The sequence below is a fragment of the Chroicocephalus ridibundus genome, chromosome 29 (assembly GCF_963924245.1).
Source record: "Chroicocephalus ridibundus chromosome 29, bChrRid1.1, whole genome shotgun sequence".
In the NCBI taxonomy this organism is placed as follows: Eukaryota; Metazoa; Chordata; class Aves; order Charadriiformes; family Laridae; genus Chroicocephalus; species Chroicocephalus ridibundus.
This window is the reverse complement of record NC_086312.1, coordinates 2,013-20,245: the sequence shown is the minus strand read 5'-3', so window position 1 is coordinate 20,245 and position 18,233 is coordinate 2,013. Positions and strand designations below refer to the sequence as shown.

Here is an 18,233-nt window from a genome sequence, read left to right as displayed (position 1 = left end):
GCGCACGATGACACCCTGCCGTGGGGACACGTGACAGCGCAGTGCCGTGCCCACCCTGCCGCCCGACCTTTGCCCTGTCCCCAGCGAGCGGGTGCCATGGCGGTGGCCTGGGTGCTGGGTCCCCTGGGAGCGGTGGCCCTCGGCACCCTGCTCCTGGCCCTGCTGCTGGGGTGGCTTTGGGACGCCGCGGTCACCGTCACCCGCTTCCGGGTCACCTGCCACCAGCTGCGCCGCTTCCCCCGGCCACCATGGCGCAGCTGGCTGCTGGGTCACACCGGCTTGGTGAGGGGACAGCGGGGGGGGGACAGGGTGGTGGCACCTGGGGGGTGGCAGGGGCAGGGGGGTGGCAGCTGGTAGGGGGACGGGGACAGGGGGGTGGCACCTGGGGGAACAGTGGGGACGGGGTGGTGGCAGCTGGAGGGGACAGGCGGGACGGGGGGGTGGCAGCTGGGGGGGGTGGCACGGACAGGCTGGTGACATCAGGGGGGACAGCAGGGACAGGGTGGTGATGGCTGCGAGGGGGACAGCAGGGATAGGGGTGGGAGACAGTGGGGACAGAGTGGTGGCTTTGGGAGGGACAGCAGGGACAGGGTGGTGGCAGCTGGGGGGGGGTGGCAGGGACAGGGTGGTGGCACCTGGGGGCACGCAGTGGGGACAGGGGTGGGGGACAGTGGGGACAGAGTGGTGGCAGCTGTGGGGGTGGCAGGAAGAGGGTGGTGGCACTGTAGGGGACAGTGGGGACAGAGTGGTGGCACGTGGAGGGGCGGCAGGGACAAGGTGATGGCACTGTAGGGGACATTTGGGACAGGGTGGTGGCACTGGAGGGGACAGTGGGGACAGGGTGGTGGCACCTGGGGGGACAGTGGGGACAGGGATGGGAGACAGTGGGGACAGGGTGGTGGCACAAGGGGGGACAGTGGGGACAGGGTGGTGACAGCTGGGGGGGTGGCAGGGACAGGGTGGTGGCACCTGGGGGGCACACAGTGGGGACAGGGATGGGAGACAGTGGGGACAGAGTGGTGGCACCTGGGGGGCCAGTGGGGATGGGCTGGTGGCAGCTGTGGGGGTGGCAGGGACAGGGTGGTGGCACTGTAGGGGACAGTGGGGACAGGGTGGTGGCACTTCGGGGGGACACAGTGGGGACAGGGGTGGGAGACAGTGGGGACGGGGTGGTGGCACCTGGGGAGACAGTGGGGACAGGGTGGTGGCACAAGAGGGGACAGTGTGGACAGGGTGGTGACAGCTGGGGGGGTGGCAGGGACAGGGTGGTGGCACAAGGGGGGACAGTGGGGACAGGGTGGTGACAGCTGGGGGGGTGGCAGGGACAGGGTGGTGGCACTGTAGGGGACAGTGGGGACAGGGATGGGAGACAGTGGGGACAGGGTGGTGGCACAAGAGGGGACAGTGGGGACAGAGTGGTGGCACCTGGGGGGCCAGTGGGGATGGGCTGGTGGCAGCTGTGGGGGTGGCAGGGACAGGGTGGTGGCACTGTAGGGGACAGTGGGGACAGGGTGGTGGCACTTCGGGGGGACACAGTGGGGACAGGGGTGGGAGACAGTGGGGACGGGGTGGTGGCACCTGGGGAGACAGTGGGGACAGGGTGGTGGCAGCTGTGGGGGTGGCAGGGACAGGGTGGTGGCACTGTAGGGGACAGTGGGGACAGGGTGGTGGCACAAGGGGGGACAGTGGGGACAGAGTGGTGGCAGCTGGGGGGGTGGCAGGGACAGGGTGGTGGCACTGGAGGGGACAGTGGGGACAGGGATGGGAGACAGTGGGGACAGGGTGGTGACACTGTAGGGGACAGTGGGAACAGAGTGGTGACGCCTGGGGGACACACAGTGGGGACAGGGTGGTGGCAGCTGCGGGGGTGGCAGGGACAGGGTGGTGTCACGTAGGATGGGGAATGGGGTAGTGACACCTGGGGGGGACAGGGTGGTGACAGCTGGGGGACAGTGGGGACAGGGTGGCAATGCCTGGGGGGGTGACAGGGATAGAGTAGTGGCACCTGGGGGGAGGGGGGAGGATGGCAGTGGGGACGGGGTGCTGGCATTTGGGGGGATGCCAGGGACAGGATGGTGGCACCTGGGGGGTGACGATGGGTACAAGCTGGTGGCACCTGCTGGGGGACAGTGGAGGGACAACGGTGGCACCTGCGAGGGAATGGTAGGGACAGAGCGGTGAAGCCTGGGGGAGGATGTTGGGGACAAGGTGGTGGCACAGGGAGGGGGTGACAGCAGGGTGACGGTGGAGACAGAGTGGTGGCACCTTGAGGGAGGTGACGGCAGGGACACATGCACGGGTGACGGCAGGGACACAGCGCCGGCACATGAGCTCTGGGTGTCTCCAAGACCATACGTGAACCCGAGCTGTGCCCGTCCCCGAGGCTGGCCGCGGGCTGGTGACAAGCACGTCCCTAAGCCTGGCCGTCACCGTGGGGACAAGGGTGTCCCCGAGGCTGTCGCTGAGCCCCGCGGTGTCCCCTGGCACAGGGGAAGAGCACGGAGGAGGGGCTGCAGCAGGTGGACGAGCTGGTGGCGCAGTTCCGGCGTGGCTGCCTGTGGTGGCTCACGCCGTGGCTGCCCGTCCTCCGCCTCTTCCACCCCGACACCCTCCGTCCCATCCTCCTGGCCTCAGGTAGGACACCAGGGCCACCAACCCAGTCCTGAGGGTCCCCAGGGTCACCCAGAGGTGTCACCGTGGCTGGCCCTGGTGACTTGGCCGTGTCCATCACCCATCCTGTGGTTGGCCACCAACCCAACCCCACGGGCCTTCAGAACCACCCAGAGGTGTCACCAGTGAATGCCCAAATGCCCGTGCCATGGTGGCCACCAACCTGTCCTTGAGGGACCCCATGGCCACCCAAAGGTGTGACCTATGGCCAGCCCAGAGGCCACCCCACAGTGGCCACCAGCCCCTCCCTGAGGGACCCCAGGGTCACCCAGAGGCATCACTGTGGCTGGCCTGGTGACCTGGCCACGTCCATCACCCATCCTGTGGTGGCCACCGGCCTCTCCCTGAGGTTCTCCGGCATCACCCAGAGGTGTCACCTGTGAGTAGCCCAGTGAGTGCCCAAATGCCCATGCCATGGTGGCCACCAACCTGTCCTTGAGGGTCCCCAGGGTCACCCAAAGTGCCACCATGGCTGGCCTGGTGACTTGACCGTGTCCATCACCCGTCCTGTGGTTGGCCACCAACCCAACCCCAAGGCTCTTCAGAACCACCCAGAGGTCACCTTTGGCTGGCCCCATGAGTGCCCAAATGCCACCCCATAGCGGCCACCAACCTCTCCCTGAGGGTCCCCAGGGTCACCCAAACGTGTCACCTGTGGCCAGCCCAAATGCCACCTCGCAGTGGCCACCAACCAGTACTGGAGGAATCCCCAGGGCCACCCAGAGATGTCACCTATGGCTAGCCTGGTGAGTGCCCAAATGCCCATGCCATGGTGGCCACCAACCATCCTCAGGGGAGGATGCCCGGGGCCACCCAACGGTGTCACCATGGCCAGCCTGGTGGTGTGGTTGCACCCCAAACCCCACCCTGGGGTGGTTATGGGTGCAGGTGGGGGGTGCCCTCTCCCTGGGGGACCTGGTGCCACCCTGGCACCCCCCCCCACCCCCTCTCCCCTCCTTCGCAGCCTTCATCGCCCCCAAGGACCAGTTCTCCTACGGCTTCCTCAAGCCCTGGCTGGGTGAGTGGGTGCTCGGGGATGGTGGGACGGGGGGGGGCAGCACCCATGAGTGCCCCCCCACGGCTGGATCTGGGTGTCTCGCCGCAGGGGACGGGCTGCTGCTGAGCCAGGGGCAGAAGTGGGCTCGGCACCGGCGCCTGCTGACACCCGCCTTCCACGGGGATGTCCTCAAGTCCTACGTGGGCATCTTCAACCAGAGCACCCACGTCATGCACGTGAGCACCCGCTGCCCGCACCCCGAGCCCTGTCCTGCACCCACTGCCTGCGCCCGGACCCCAACCTGCACCCGCTGCCTGCACCCCAACCTGCACCCACACCCCAACCTAAACCCAGACCCCCGTCCTGCGCCCAGACCCCAACCTGCACCCACACCCCAACCTGCACCCAGACCCCAACCCAGACCCCGTCCTGCACCCACACCCACACCCCAACCTAAACCCAGACCCCAACCTGCACCCGGACCCCAACCCAGACCCCGTCCTGCACCCACACCCACACCCCAACATAAACCCAGACCCCAACCTGCACCCGGACCCCAACCTGCACCCCGACCCCCGTCCTGCACCCTGACTCCAACCTGCACCCAGACCCCAACCAGAGCACCCAGGTCATGCACGTGAGCACCCGCTGCTCACACCCCGAGCCCTGTCCTGCACCCACTGCCTGCGCCCGGACCCCAACATGCACCCGGATCCCCCGTCCTGCACCCACACCCCAACCTGCACCCACTGCCTGCACCCTGACCTGCACCCACACCCCAACGCAGACCCCGTCCTGCACCCACACCCCAACCTGCATCCAAGACCCCCGTCCTGCGCCCAGACCCCAACCTAAACCCAGACCCCAACCTGCACCCGGATCCCCCGTCCTGCACCCAGACCCCGACCTGCACCCAGACCCCAACCTGCACCCAAGACCCCCGTCCCGTTCCCAGACCCCGTCCTGCACCCAGACCCTAACCTAAACCCAGACCCCAACCAGAGCACCCACGTCATGCACGTGAGCACCCGCTGCTCACACCCCGAGCCCTGTCCTGCACCCACTGCCTGCGCCCGGACCCCAACCTGCACCCGCTGCCTGCACCCCGACCTGCACCCACACCCCAACCCAGACCCCGTCCTGTACCCACACCCCAACCTGCATCCAAGACCCCCATCCTGCGCCCAGACCCCGACCTGCACCCACTGCCTGCACCCACTGCCTGCACCCACACCCCAACCTGCACCTGGACCCCCCAACCTGCACCCGGGCCCCAACCTGCACCCACTGCCTGCACCCCAACCTGCACCCAGACCCCAACCCAGACCCCGTCCTGCACCCACACCCCAACCTGCACCCAGACCCCAACCCAGACCCTGTCCTGCACCCACACCCCAACCTGCACCCACTGCCCGCACCCAGACCTGCACCCTGTCCTGCACCTGGACCCCAGCCCGCAACCGACCCCTGTCCTGCACCCACTGCCTGCACCCAGACCCCAGCCTGGACCCTGTCTTGCATCCAGACCCCAACCTGCACCCGCTGCCCGCTCCCAGACCCCGACCTCAACCCTGTCCTGTGCACCCACACGCTGTCCTGCACCCAGACCCCAACCTAAACCCGGACCTCAACCCGCACCCGCTGCCTGCCCCCACCCCCTGTCCTGCCCCCAGCCCCCCGGCTGCCCCCAGCCCCTCTCCTGCCTGCAGGCCAAGTGGCGGGCAGGGGCGCAGGCAGGGGCGCAGGCAGCGGGGGGGGCCGTGGGGCTGGAGGTGCTGGAGGAGCTCAGCCTCCTCACCCTCGACACCCTCCAGAAGTGCATCTTCAGCCACGAGAGCCGCTGCCAGGAGTGAGTGTCACCCTGTCCCCTGCTCGGGGTCCCCAGCCCGCTCCCCGTCCCCCCTTCCCCGTGTGCCCCCACAAGGGACACCCCCACCCCCACCCCTACCCCAGCTCTGTCCCCTGCTGGGGTTCCCCCTGGGCTTTGCACCCAGCAGGGTCACCCTGTGTCCCAGCTCTGTCCCCTGATGGCGTTCCCTGTGGGCTTTGCACCCACCAAGGTCCCCACCACCCCAACACTGTGTCCCCTTTTGTCCCCTCACCCCAAGTCTGCGCCTTCTGGGGTCCTCCCTGGGCTTTGCACCCATCAGGGTCTCACCTTGTCCCAGCTCTGTCCCCTGCTGGATCCCCCCAACTGGGGTCCCCTCTTGCCCTGGCTCTGTCCCCCACTGAGGTCCCCCCTACCCTGTCTCGGTCCCCAGCTGGGGTCCCCTTCCCTGGCTTGGTCCCCAACTGGGGTCTCCTGGGCTTTGCACCTGTCAAGGTCCCCACCATCCCAACACTGTCCCCCTTTGGGTCCCCCCACTCAAAGTCTGTCCTCCCCCTTATTCCAGCTTTGCCCCTCATCAAAGTTCTCCCCTGGTGTCACCCCACCCCGGCCCCACATGTCCTCACGGGCAAGGGTCCTGCTGCCACCCCATGTCCCCCTTGAAGCTCACCATGGCCAGTGGGATGGCCGCCTGCGGGGTGGCCGTCCCCAATTGTCCCCGGTGCCCCACAGGCAGCCCAGCGAGTACATCAAGGCCATCCTGGAGCTGAGCACCTTGGTGGTGAGACGCCACCACCGCCTGCTCCATCACCCAACGTGGCTCTACCGCCTCTCGGCTGATGGGCGCCGCTTTGCCCGAGCCTGTGCCACCGTGCACAGCTTCACCGCCACCGTGGTGCAGCGCCGGCGCCAGGCCCTTGACCGCCTTGGCCACCAAGCCTGGCTGGAGAGCCATAAGGGACGAAGGATGGACTTCATTGACCTTCTCCTGCTCGCAAAGGTAGCGTTGGGGTGAGATGGTGTGGCCATGGGGAGGGTTGGCCGTAGGGTGGTGGCCATAGTGGCATGGTGGTGGCCAAGGGATGGTGGTGGCCATAGGAAAGGTTGGCCATAGGGTGGTGGCCATAACAGCATGGTGGTGGCCAAGGGATGGTGGTGGCCATGGGACAGGTTGGCCATAGGGTGGTGGCCGTAGCAGCATGGTAGTGGCCAAGGGGATGGTGGTATCCATCGTATCATGGTGGTGGCCAAGGTGATGGTGGTGGCCATGGGACAGGTTGGCCATAGGGTGGTGGCCATAGTGGCATGGTGGTGGCCAAGGGGATGGTGGTGTCCATCGCATCATGGTGGTGGCCAAGGGGGTGGTGGTGGCCATGGGAAAGGTAGGCCATAGGGTGGTGGCCATAGTGGCATGGTAGTGGCCAAGGGGATGGTGGTAGCCATAGGAGCATGGTGGTGGCCATGGGGAGGGTTGGCCATAGGGTGGTGGCCCCAGAGGGTCCCTTGGCTGCCACGCTCACCCTTGCAGGACGAGGACGGCAACACCCTGTCGGATGAGGACATCTCGGCCGAGGCTGACACCTTCATGTTTGAGGGTGAGGGCGAGCCACCGGGTGTCATTGGAGGGGGGAACACACATGTCCCCTCAGTCACCCCTTGTCCCTCGCAGGTCATGACACGACGGCCAGCGGCTTGGCATGGCTGCTCTACAACCTGGCCCGTCACCCCCACTACCAGGACCGGTGCCGCCAGGAGGTCCGTGAGCTCCTCAAGGGCAGGGACGTGGAGGAGATCGAATGGTGAGAGGTCCCCGGTGTCACCCCCTGGCCACCCGGCTTGGGGACCCCGGTGCCACCATCCCTCATCCCTAGGGAGGACCTGTCCCACCTGCCCTTCACCACCATGTGCATCAAGGAGAGTCTCCGCCTGCATCCCCCCGTCACTGCCGTGTCCCGGCGCTGCACCGAGGACATCACCATGCGTGACGGACGCGTCATCCCCAAGGGTACGGCTCGCTCGGGGTGCAAAGTGTCCTCAATGTCACCATCCCTCCTTGTCCCCTGTCCATAAGGTGGCCATTTCCATCCCACCAGGGATCATCTGCCTGTTGAGCATCTATGGGACCCACCACAACCCGGACATCTGGCCTGAGCACCAGGTAGAGCCACCTGGCCTTGGTGGCACCCACCCTGACATGACCGTGGGGCAGCAGTATGTCACCATGGGCAGGGACAACCATGTCACCATGGCACGATGGTGTCCGTGTCACTCCAGGTCTTCAACCCCCTGAGGTTCAGCCCGGAGAACAGCCAGGGACGGTCCCCGTTGGCCTTCATCCCCTTCTCTGCCGGTCCCAGGTAAGCCATGGTGTCCCCACATGTCACCCCCCAGCCTGGTTGGGTTCAAGGTGGGGTGGTTGTCCCCCAGCCGTGACATTTGGGCATCATGGGGGCCAACGCCATCCCCACATTTCGAGGAGATTCCACCCTCTGCTCCACCACCCAGATGGTGGGGGGGGTGGTGTCTGCTGTCCCCTGTGGAGGTGACAGAGGGGGACGTGGTGGCAGGAACTGCATCGGGCAGAGCTTCGCCATGGCCGAGATGAAGGTGGTGGCAGCGTTGACGGTGGCACGCTTCGCCATCCGGCTGGACACGGAGCGGCCACCGCGCCGCAAGCCCGAGCTGATCCTCCGCGCCGAGGACGGGCTCTGGCTGCTGCTGGAGCCACTGCCAGAGGTGGCCTGAGGGACACGGGGACACAGGGGACACCAGGGACACCCCATGTGGTGGATGTGCCACCCAAGGGAGGAGCAGTGAATAAATGGTGGCACGGAGGGGACGGTGTCGTGGTGGTGTGGTGGGGGACAGGGTGGTGGGGATGTGTCCTCCTTGATCACGTGCCACCTCATGGCATGGACACGTCCCTCCATGGCACACGTCACCATCCATGGACGTGTGTCCCCGGACCACATGTCACTGTCCTGCTGTGGACACATCCCCCCATGCCACATGCCACCATCCATGGACACATCCCCCTGGGCCACATGTCACCAACCTGATGTGGACACATCCCCCCATGCCACAAGTCGCCACCCATGGACATGTTCTCCTGGGCCATAGGTCACCATTTTGGCATGGACACGTCCCTCCATGTCACGTGTCACCACCTATGGACACGTCCCCTTGGGCCACGTGTCACCAATCTGATGTGGACATGTCCCCCCCAAGCCACATATCACCATCCATGGACATGTCCCCCCATGCCACATGTCACCGTCCTGCCATGGACACGGCCCTCCGTGCTACCTGTCACCGTCCATGGACTTGTCCCCGTGGGCTGCATGTCACCAACCTGGTGTGGACACATCTGCCCATGCCACATGTCATCACCCATGGACATGTCCCCTGGGTCATGTGTCACTATCCTGCCATGGACATGTCCCTCTATGCCACACGTCACCATCCATGGACGTGTCCCCTCCGTGCCACATGTCCCCGTCCTGGCAGGGGAGGGGGGAGCGACAGCGCCGGGTGGGCGTGGCCACGACCGCCCAATGGGCGTGGCCAACGACTTATGGGCGTGGAAATGGGCGTGGCTACGGCCAAGCCCTGGGGGGGCGGGAAAGGCGGTGCCTTCCGGTCACGTGAGGCGGGCGGCTGAAGCCGCGCTGGGGCGGCGCGATGGCGGCTCCCTCCGGTAAGCGGTAACCGGGGACCGGGTTGAGGGGGCAGCGGGGACACCGGGGGATGCCGCCCTCCCCGGCCCGGCGTCCCCCCCCCCCGTACCCGACCGTTTAACGGCCGTTTTCCCCTCAGAAACGGAGCGGCTGCTAGGCCGCGGCCCCGGGTACGGCACGACGGAGTCTCCGGCAGCGGCGGAGGAAGAAGAGCTGCGCCGCCGCCTCAAGTATTTTTTCATGAGCCCTTGCGATAAATACCGGGCCCGGGGACGGCGGCCCGTTAAACTGGGGCTGCAGCTGGCCAAGATCCTCCTTGTCACCGTGCAGGTGCGGGGACAGCGGGGAGGGAGGGCAGCGGGACACCGGGGAGAGGTGGCCGGGGGGCATGGGTGGTTTGGGGAACGGGGACACCCGGGAGAGAGGGACTGAGGGGGGGTCTGGGACGTGGGGACACCGGGGAGGGGTGGTCTGGGACATGGGGACACCAGAGAGGAGAGGGGGAACTAGGACACGGAGGGGGGGTGGCCCTGGGACGTGGAGCCACCAGAGAGTGGTGGCCAGGGACATGGGGACACTGGAGAGGAGGCCTGGGACACCAGGGAGAGGGGGCCGTGGGGCATGGGTGGCCCTGGGGACCGGGGACATTAGGGAGAGAGGGACTGAGGGGGGTCTGGGACATGGGGACATTGGGGAGGGCGTCCAGGACACCGGGGAGGGGGGTGGCCTGGGACATGGGGATACCACAGAGGGGAGGGGGCACTAGAACACTGAGGAGGGGGTGGCCCTGGGACATGGGGACACTGGGGGGGGGGCTCTGGGACATGGGGACACCAGAGAGTGGTGGCCAGGGACACGGGGACACTGAGGCAGGGTGGCCTAGGACATGGGGACACCAGAGAGGAGGTCTGGGATACTGGGGAGAGATGGCCTTGGGACATGGGGACACCAGGGAGAGAGGGACTGGGGAGGGCTGTGACAGGAGGACAGTTGGCTGGGGGGTCTTGTGACATAGGGACACTGGGAAGGGGACACGGGGACACTGGGGAGGGGTGGCTTTGGAGCATGGGTGGCCCTGGGACGTGGGGACAGTGGGGAGGGGTGGCCCTGGGAAATGGGGACACTGAGGCACTCTGGTCTAGGACATGGGGACACCAGAGGCAGGGGTTCAAGGCACCGGGGAGGGGTGGCCCTGGGACATGGGGACACCAGGGAGTGGGTGTGGGATGCTGGGGAGGTGGTCCCCTGGGACATGGGAACAGCAGGGAGGGGACAGCAGGGTGGCACTGAGGGGCAATGGGCAGGTGGACACCGGGGTATGGGGAGTTGGGGGGGGTGACAATGACACAGGCACTCTTGGGGGGATGGCGAACTTAGGAGGTGACTTCTAAGGTGCATGCTGGGCATGGGGACAAAGGAGGGGACATGCTTCGTGAGGCCTGGGGACAACGTGGGGAGCGCTGGGGGCTTGGCGGGGGAGGCTTGAGTATTTGGGGACGCTTGGTGGGGGTGCTTGGGGACAGTTGGGGACTCAGGAGAAGGTCCCCTGGGGATGCGTGGTGTCTGTTGTGGTTACCCTGGTGGCACGTCCCTGGGGACCGGGTGCCACACACCGGGGTGTCTCAGGCAGTCAGTGATGCCAGGGTGCCCCAAAAAAGGGAGGGGGCAGAAAGGACACACCCCCTCTCCTCAGGGTGTCACCCTCAGGGTGTCACTGGCTCCCAGACGGGTGCCAGGCTCCGTCCTGGGGCAGAAAATCCCCCGGGAGCCACCCGGCTTCGGTCGCGAGGCACAAAGGAAACAGCTGGCATGTGACATCCCCTTCCCCACGAGGACAATGGGGACATGGGGGCCTCGTGCCTCGTCTCCCCCCCCCCCCTTCCCTTTTCTGCCTGCTCAGCGCAGCCCGGCTGCCTGCACCCTGCCCCGCGCCCCGCCGTTGTCCTGGGTGCTTTGTCCCCGAGGCTTTGAGCGGTGTCACCCAGAGCCACCCTGCTAACGAGCAGTACACTAACGAGCGGCACCTTGTGTTAATAAACACAAGCTAATTACCGGCACGGGGAGGGGTTAGAGCACCCCGGCGGGGAAAATGCTGACGAGGAAGATCAGGGTCCACTCTGCTGGCGTGTTCCCAGGGTGTTTGGTGGCGCTGGGGGGGGACACAATGCGTGTGTGTCCCCAAGGAGATTGTCCCGCCCGACATGTGGTGGGACACAGGCACGTCCCCAACGAGATTGTTCTGCCCACCCTGTGATGGGACACTTGTGTCCCCAAGGAGATCGTCCTCCCCCACGTGTGGTGGGACCCGTCCGTGTCCCCAAGGAGATCGTCCTCCCCCACGTGTGGTGGGACCCATCCGTGTCCCCAGGGAGATCGTCCTCCCCCACGTGTGGTGGGACACACGCGTGTCCCCAGGGAGATCGTCCTCCCCCACGTGTGGTGGGACACACGCGTGTCCCCAGGGAGATCGTCCTCCCCCACGTGTGGTGGGACACACGCGTGTCCCCAGGGAGATCGTCCTCCCCCACGTGTGGTGGGACACACGCGTGTCCCCAGGGAGAGCGTCCTCCCCCACGTGTGGTGGGACACACGCGTGTCCCCAGGGAGAGCGTCCTCCCCCACGTGTGGTGGGACACACGCGTGTCCCCAGGGAGATCGTCCTCCCCCGCGTGTGGTGGGACACACGCGTGTCCCCAGGGAGAGCGTCCTCCCCCGCGTGTGGTGGGACACACGCGTGTCCCCAGGGAGATCGTCCTCCCCCGCGTGTGGTGGGACACACGCGTGTCCCCAGGGAGATCGTCCTCCCCCGCGTGTGGTGGGACACACGCGTGTCCCCAGGGAGATCGTCCTCCCCCGCGTGTGGTGGGACACACGCGTGTCCCCAGGGAGATCGTCCTCCCCCGCGTGCGGTGGGACGCACGCGTGTCCCCAGGGTGATCGTCCTCCCCCGTCTGCGGTGGGACACGTGTGTGACCCCAAGGAGATTGTCCCCCCCCACGTTTGATGGGACATGTGCATGTCCCCAAGGAGATTGTCCTCCCTCCATCTGCAGTGGGAGAGCTTTGTTGCAGGAAAACAGGCAGCTTCAGAGGTTTTGGGGCAACCAGGTGGAGATGGGGACAACCTCAGGGACGTGCTAGCTGGCCCTTGTCTTCTTGGGGCCACCCAAGTGATGGCGTTCTGCCTCCTGCGGCCAGTTTTGGGGCAAAGGACTGCGTTTTGGGCCGTGGCATTTAATCGTGGTCTCTTTTGTCCCTCAGCTCATCCTCTTTGGGCTCAGCAACCAGATGGTGGTGACGTTCAAGGAGGAGAACACCATCGCCTTCAAGCACCTCTTCCTGAAGGACTACGTGGACGGCGCTGACGACTCCTACGCCGTCTACACGCAGCGCAGCCTCTACGACCGCATGTTTTATGCCGTGGAGAAGGTGAGATCCGCAGGTGGAGGGGGACACACAGATGTGCCTTGGGGACGCGGAGGTGACTTGAGGCCACGTCCAGCATCTGAGGGCATCTCCTTCTCCAGTATTTGGCCATTCCCAACGAGACCATCGGCCGCTATGCCTATGTGCGGGGGGAGAGCGGAGGGAACCGGTCGGCCCTCATGCTGTGCCAGCAGTACTACCGTAAAGGACGCATCGATCCGGCCAACGACACCTTCAACATTGACCCCAAGATTGTCACAGGTGGGATTTGGGGACCTTGGGGCTGAGGATTCCTTGTCCCGCAGCCACCGCTGGGTCTTGGGGTGGGTTGTTTTTTTTTTTTTTTTTTTTTCCTCCTTATCCTGGCCTTGAGAAGGTCCAAGGGGTTTTGTGGGACTTCGGGCTTCCCTGAAGGTGCTTCTCCCTCCCTGCAGACTGTCTGGGAGTGGACCCTGAGGACCCACAACTTCTTCCCCCCGAGCTGGACCGCAGCTACAAGAACTTCACCCTCAAATTTCACAAGTAATTACCCAATCCTTACCCGTAATCCCAACATCTGGGTGCTGGGGACCTCCCCTCGGCGCAGGGTACGGGCAAGGGTGGAGCGAGGACCCCAAGGTGGGGACGTCCTTGCTGCCGGGATGGAAAAGCCCCCGTTGGGTTTTCAAAACCTCTCGTGGGATTGGAAAAAAATCCACCGTTGTGCCGAGGGAGATGTGAAACCGAGGAGGTTGCACAACGAAGCAGCTGCTTTCCGGCCCCGAGGTGCCGCAGATGTCCTGCAACACCCGCCTTCGGGGGTTGTTTTCCCCTCCCCAAAACCCCGCGCTGGCTTTTGGCAGCGTTTCGGTGGCCCGTGGCCAAGCCCTGCAGTTGGTTGCCAGGCAGAGGGACGTCGGCGTTGCTGACACCCAGAGATTCGGTATCGTTGGCGGCACCGTTTCTTCCAGCCTCCCCCTTGAAGCAGAATTCACCGACGCTGGGGCAGGTTGGGTGGGATTTGCTCCTCTAAAGCTGGAGACACCCTTTCCTGGGGCTGGCTGCACCCCCCCAAAGGATGGTGTTTCCCCCCCCCGCCCCCGTGTTGGTTGGTTGACTCTCGGCACCACGTTTTGGGGCTTTGGGTGGGTTTGAAGTGGGCTGAGACACCCTGGAAAAGCCCCAGGAGGAGGATTAACGAATGTCCCGTCCCTCAGACTCATTAACGTCACCATCCAGTTCCAGCTGAAAGCCATCAACATCCAAACCATCATCAACAACGAGATCCCCGACTGCTACACCTTCACCATCACCGTGAGTGCTCCCCACCTCCGGGGGGGTGACGGTGACCCTCGTGGGGACGTAGGGACCAGGTTTCGTGGGCAGTAACCGTCCCCCTTCTCCCCAGATCACCTTCGACAACAAGGCGCACAGCGGCCGGGTGAAAATCCGCCTGGACAACCGGGCCGACATCAAGGAGTGCAAGGATCCCAGCGTCTTCGGCCGAGGTAGGAGCCACGGGGACGTGACGAAGGTGGCGTTTGTCCCCAGTGGGTGCCAAAGGGCTGCGTGTGGGGTGGCTCTGAGTGCTCGGGGGTGGCTGTCCCGCTCGTGAAGAAGAGCCCCCGCGCATCTTGCAGGTGACAACTCCTTCCGGCTCTTCTTTGACGTCGTCGTCATCCTCGTCTGCTCGCTCTCCTTCATCCTCTGCGCTCGCTCCATCATCCGGGGCTTGATGCTGCAGCACGTGAGTGATGGGGCGGCGAGATGTAACCGGTGGGGACAGAGATGTCACCAGGACGTTGTTACCGGCTTTCAGAGGAAGCCCTTTCCTCGCGGAGTTGCTCAATCAAAGCCGTGGGTGCTTCAAGATGGGTGAAACTCTCCAGACGGTGGGTAAAGGACCCCATTTTTCCTCCCCCCCTGCACAGGAGTTCAGCCGGTTTTTCTGGCGCCGTTACAACCAGAGCGTGTGTCTGTCGGATCGCATGGAGTTCCTCAACGGCTGGTACATCCTCCTGGTGATCAGCGATGTCCTCACCGTGCTGGGAACCATCATGAAGATTGGCATCGAGTCCAAGGTCCGGGACGCTGGGGGGGCGGTTTTGCACGTCCTGGTGTGCTGGCGCGGGTGTCCCCGTGCTCCGGGGAAGGGGACGTTTCCGTGTGGCGGGAGGCCAGCTGCACAAGGGCCACCCCTGCACGCTGGCAATGCCTTGTCTGCCCCGGTGAAGCTGTCCTGGATGCCATCAGAGCCCCAACGGTGGGTTTGGGGACAGACATCGCTCCCGAGGGGCTCGCAGAGGGGTCCTGGCCCGAGCGGGACCCCAGAGCCCTTTGGGACAGGGTGATGGTAACAAAGGGCTAGGCCGGGTCCTGTCTGCCTGCTGCGTTGTGGCTTGCGGCACCAGGATTTCACTCGTCGCGAGCTTGCGGCCAATGCAGAGGGTTGTTATGGCTTTGGGGGTGGCGTTGGGGACTTTGGGGACAGCATTGGCCGCGCCTCAGGCCTGTGACACCATTGTCCTTGCAGAACTTCGCCAGCTACGACGTCTGCAGCATCCTCCTGGGCACCTCCACGCTGCTGGTCTGGGTCGGGGTCATCCGCTACCTCACCTTCTTCCAGAAGTACAATGTGAGTGACACCGGGGAGGTGACCTGGGTGCCGAGGGGACAATTTCTGGGACCGGGAATGGCCGTGCCAAGCCTGGCCCTGAGCGCCTGGGCAGGCTTGGGCTTGTCCTACAGCTGCTGCGTGTCCCCAGGGTCCCGCTGGAGACCTCGGGGTGTCATGGGGTGCTTTTGGGTCACCTCCTGGTGGCACCCTCGGTTGAAGCCGGGGGTTGATCCCGCCTGATCTTCCTCCACCAGATCCTCATCGTTACCCTACGGGTGGCCCTTCCCAACGTCATCCGCTTCTGCTGCTGCGTGGCCGTCATCTACCTGGGCTACTGCTTCTGCGGCTGGATTGTGTTGGGCCCGTATCACGTCAAGGTGCTGCTCCGCTGGGGGTCGATGGTTGGGATGGGTTTCACCCACCTCCGGGCCATTCCCTGCCCAGATTTGGGAGGAGACGGGTGCGAGGTTGGTCCCCGTTTTGGCAGCGTGGGTTAGATTCGGCGCCAGTCTTGGCCGTAGCCTCTCCCCTCATGACACAACGGCATCACGGTGGCGCGTAGGGTGTTGAGGAGCGTTTGCTCCCTGCTTGGGAGCTCCCAGCCCGGTGGTGGAGGAGGTGACGCAGTGGCTTGGGCCACCTACCAGCCCTTTGTCACCTCCCATCCCAGTTCCGCTCCCTTTCCATGGTATCCGAGTGCCTCTTCTCCCTCATCAACGGGGACGATATGTTCGTCACCTTCGCCGAGATGCAGCAGAACAGCTATTTGGTCTGGCTCTTCAGCCAGATCTACCTCTACACCTTCATCAGCCTCTTCATCTACATGGTCCTCAGCCTCTTCATCGCCCTCATCACCGGCTCCTACGAAACCATTAAGGTGGGGCTGTGGATACTGGTGGTTTCGCGGGGAGGATTCCGCCCCCTGCCATCCGAAGGACTTCACCTTCCCCCTGCTCTTCTCCCCGCAGCACCAGTGCGAGGGTGAAACGCCCGTTTCCCAGCTCCACGCTTACATCGCCCAGTGCAAGGACAGCCCCAAATCGGGCAAGTACCGTCGCGACAGCGCCTCGTCCTGCTCTGTCTTCTGCTGCTGCGAGCGGTGAGTGGCCAGTGCCGGTACTGGGGGGGACACCGCGGGAAGGGCTCCTGGCTTACTGGGAGGGCTCCGGGCTGGCGGATGGGGGCCAGGGACACTCTGCGACCCCCACCCCGTTATCTACCCCACTCCCTCCTGTGTGCCGGGAGAGGAGGATTTATGCTGTTTTCGCTCCTTGGACGTGGTCCATCCCGCGGGGATCGGCGTTTCCAGCCCCTCTTCGTGCCCATGAGACTCTTACCGCCCCCCAAAATGACTCCGTGCCTGTGGGGAGCCTCCAAAATTGTCTGTGGGCTCCCTGTGTGTCCGCCCCTGCCTCATAGCTCCCCGCTTGTTTCTGGGGTGTGAGGGGTCTCCTTGGCCCCGTGCCTGGGTCTCGTTCGCAAAATCGAAGCCGTCTTACCCAAATCCCTCAGATTTCCCCCCGTTACCGCCGCCGCTGTCTCCCCGCAGGGCTCCGCTGCAGGACAACGCGCTGCTGGTGAACTGATCCCCTCGACGCGGACCCCCGGGGCCGTGAGGATCTCGTGCTCCCCCTGAGCGCTTTTAATTTATTTTAATCGTCTGCTTTTACCGGCTCGGGGCCCCCAAGGGGTGAGGAGAGACGGCGACAGTGTCCCCTGCACCTGGGGGACACTCGAGGGACGCTGGTGGCCCCGTTATTTTTCTTGAAGGACTTTGGCCGGGCTGTTCCCCGTCCTGGAACTGGAGCTGGGCAGCCCCTCGGGGGCTCAGTGTGGAACCCTGGGATGCAATTTTGGGGACAACCTGGACCCTGTGACACCTTGGATGAGTTTTTGGGGACAACCTTGAGCCCTGTGGCCCCTCGGATGTGTTTTGGGGACAACCTGGAGTCCTGCGACCCCCTCGGACGTGTTTTTGGGGACAAACTGGAGCCCTGTGAACCAATGGCTGCATCAGGGACTTGTCCCCAAGCCCTGCTGTCCCCTGGCAGTGTCAGGGAAGTGCCTGGGGCTTTGTCCCCAAGCCGAGCAGCCCCTTTGCCACACTGGGGACTTGTCCCTGCCCTTGTCCCCAAGCCCAGCTGCCCTGGGGTACCCTCAGGGCCTTGTCCCCAAGCCCTGCAACCATTTTGGGGGGACGCTTCTGGGCACAAAGGGCCGCGGCAGCTTCCCTTGACCCCCCCAGACACCTTTGTCCCGCTCTGGCTGGGCCCTGGGTGGTGGGGTAAGAGCGAGACATGTCCCTTGTCCCTGTCCCTGAGGGCCGGCGTCACCCCCCCGAGCTGTTTACGCGCAGCAGGACGGGTCAAGGGCATGTTTTGTAACGGGAGGAGCAGCTGGTCCCGGCTGGAGTGGGGCCAGCATCCGCTCGCGCCAGGCACCGCCGCCTTCGCCTGCTTTCCCCGCACCCAAAAAAGCTCGATTTCATCCCCCCCAAAAGCCCCATTTCACCCCAAAACAGAGGCCCCACGGCGCTACGGGTTCTTGGCGCTGCTCTAAATGTCTCTCTCTCATTCGTGGACTGAGTTGTGGCTGGTCTCAGCCCAGGGAGGTGTTGCTCGCCCTGGGGCTTGGCGTTGGGGGCAGGGGACACACGTGCCCCATGTGGGGACACGGTAGGCGCCCCCCCCCCGCCCCCCGGGGTGGGAGAATAAAGCGTCCTGGGAGAAGAGTGGGGCTGTGCTGCTCCGCGACCCCCTGCGCCGTGGGGAGGGAGGGGACGTGCCAGCACCCTGGGGTGCCCGTGGGGGGACAACGGCGGTAGTGGGTGCCCACGGGGGACAGGGCTGGGGGTGGGTGCCACCACCCCGAGGCGTCCATGGGGACAGGGGTGGTTGTGGGTGCTGTCACCCTGGGGGGCCACCGGGCTGGCGGTGGGTGCCATCACCCTGGGGTGCCCACAGGGGGACAAGGGGGGCCATGGGTGCCACCACCCTGTGGTGGCCATGAGGTGACAAGGGGCAGTTGGGTTGTGGGTGCT

The 18,233-nt window shown here is 65.1% G+C and overlaps 2 protein-coding genes across 2 annotated transcripts; both read left to right on the top strand.

Annotated features, from left to right (window-relative positions):
• The first annotated feature begins 51 nt into the window (after positions 1–51).
• Positions 52–8,329, top strand: LOC134507983 (ultra-long-chain fatty acid omega-hydroxylase). The gene is made up of 12 exons (XM_063318982.1): positions 52–282; positions 2,490–2,634; positions 3,635–3,688; positions 3,776–3,903; positions 5,377–5,516; positions 6,228–6,495; positions 7,024–7,090; positions 7,165–7,294; positions 7,367–7,500; positions 7,589–7,653; positions 7,770–7,852; positions 8,063–8,329. Exons 1-12 carry the CDS (start codon positions 97–99, stop codon positions 8,238–8,240), a joined length of 1,578 nt encoding a protein of 525 aa, XP_063175052.1. The 5' UTR covers positions 52–96; the 3' UTR covers positions 8,241–8,329.
• Positions 8,330–9,113: 784 nt separating this feature from the next.
• Positions 9,114–17,924, top strand: MCOLN1 (mucolipin TRP cation channel 1). The gene is made up of 14 exons (XM_063318981.1): positions 9,114–9,192; positions 9,312–9,502; positions 12,433–12,600; positions 12,699–12,858; positions 13,032–13,119; positions 13,794–13,890; positions 13,985–14,084; positions 14,217–14,323; positions 14,508–14,657; positions 15,110–15,211; positions 15,448–15,570; positions 15,864–16,070; positions 16,162–16,292; positions 16,743–17,924. Exons 1-14 carry the CDS (start codon positions 9,177–9,179, stop codon positions 16,777–16,779), a joined length of 1,677 nt encoding a protein of 558 aa, XP_063175051.1. The 5' UTR covers positions 9,114–9,176; the 3' UTR covers positions 16,780–17,924.
• Positions 17,925–18,233: the final 309 nt, after the last annotated feature.

What these genes read in the sequence shown, in the direction of transcription:
- LOC134507983 (XM_063318982.1), top strand. Translation starts at nt 97, where the DNA reads ATGGCGGTGGCCTGGGTGCTGGGTCCCCTGGGAGCGGTGGCCCTCGGC. An exon ending in CTTCCTCAAGCCCTGGCTGG is followed by an intron (nt 3,689 to 3,775) that starts GTGAGTGGGTGC and finishes GTCTCGCCGCAG; the next exon opens with GGGACGGGCTGCTGCTGAGC. An exon ending in AGAGCACCCACGTCATGCAC is followed by an intron (nt 3,904 to 5,376) that starts GTGAGCACCCGC and finishes TCCTGCCTGCAG; the next exon opens with GCCAAGTGGCGGGCAGGGGC.
- MCOLN1 (XM_063318981.1), top strand. An exon ending in TTCACCCTCAAATTTCACAA is followed by an intron (nt 13,120 to 13,793) that starts GTAATTACCCAA and finishes CCCGTCCCTCAG; the next exon opens with ACTCATTAACGTCACCATCC. An exon ending in AGATTGGCATCGAGTCCAAG is followed by an intron (nt 14,658 to 15,109) that starts GTCCGGGACGCT and finishes TTGTCCTTGCAG; the next exon opens with AACTTCGCCAGCTACGACGT.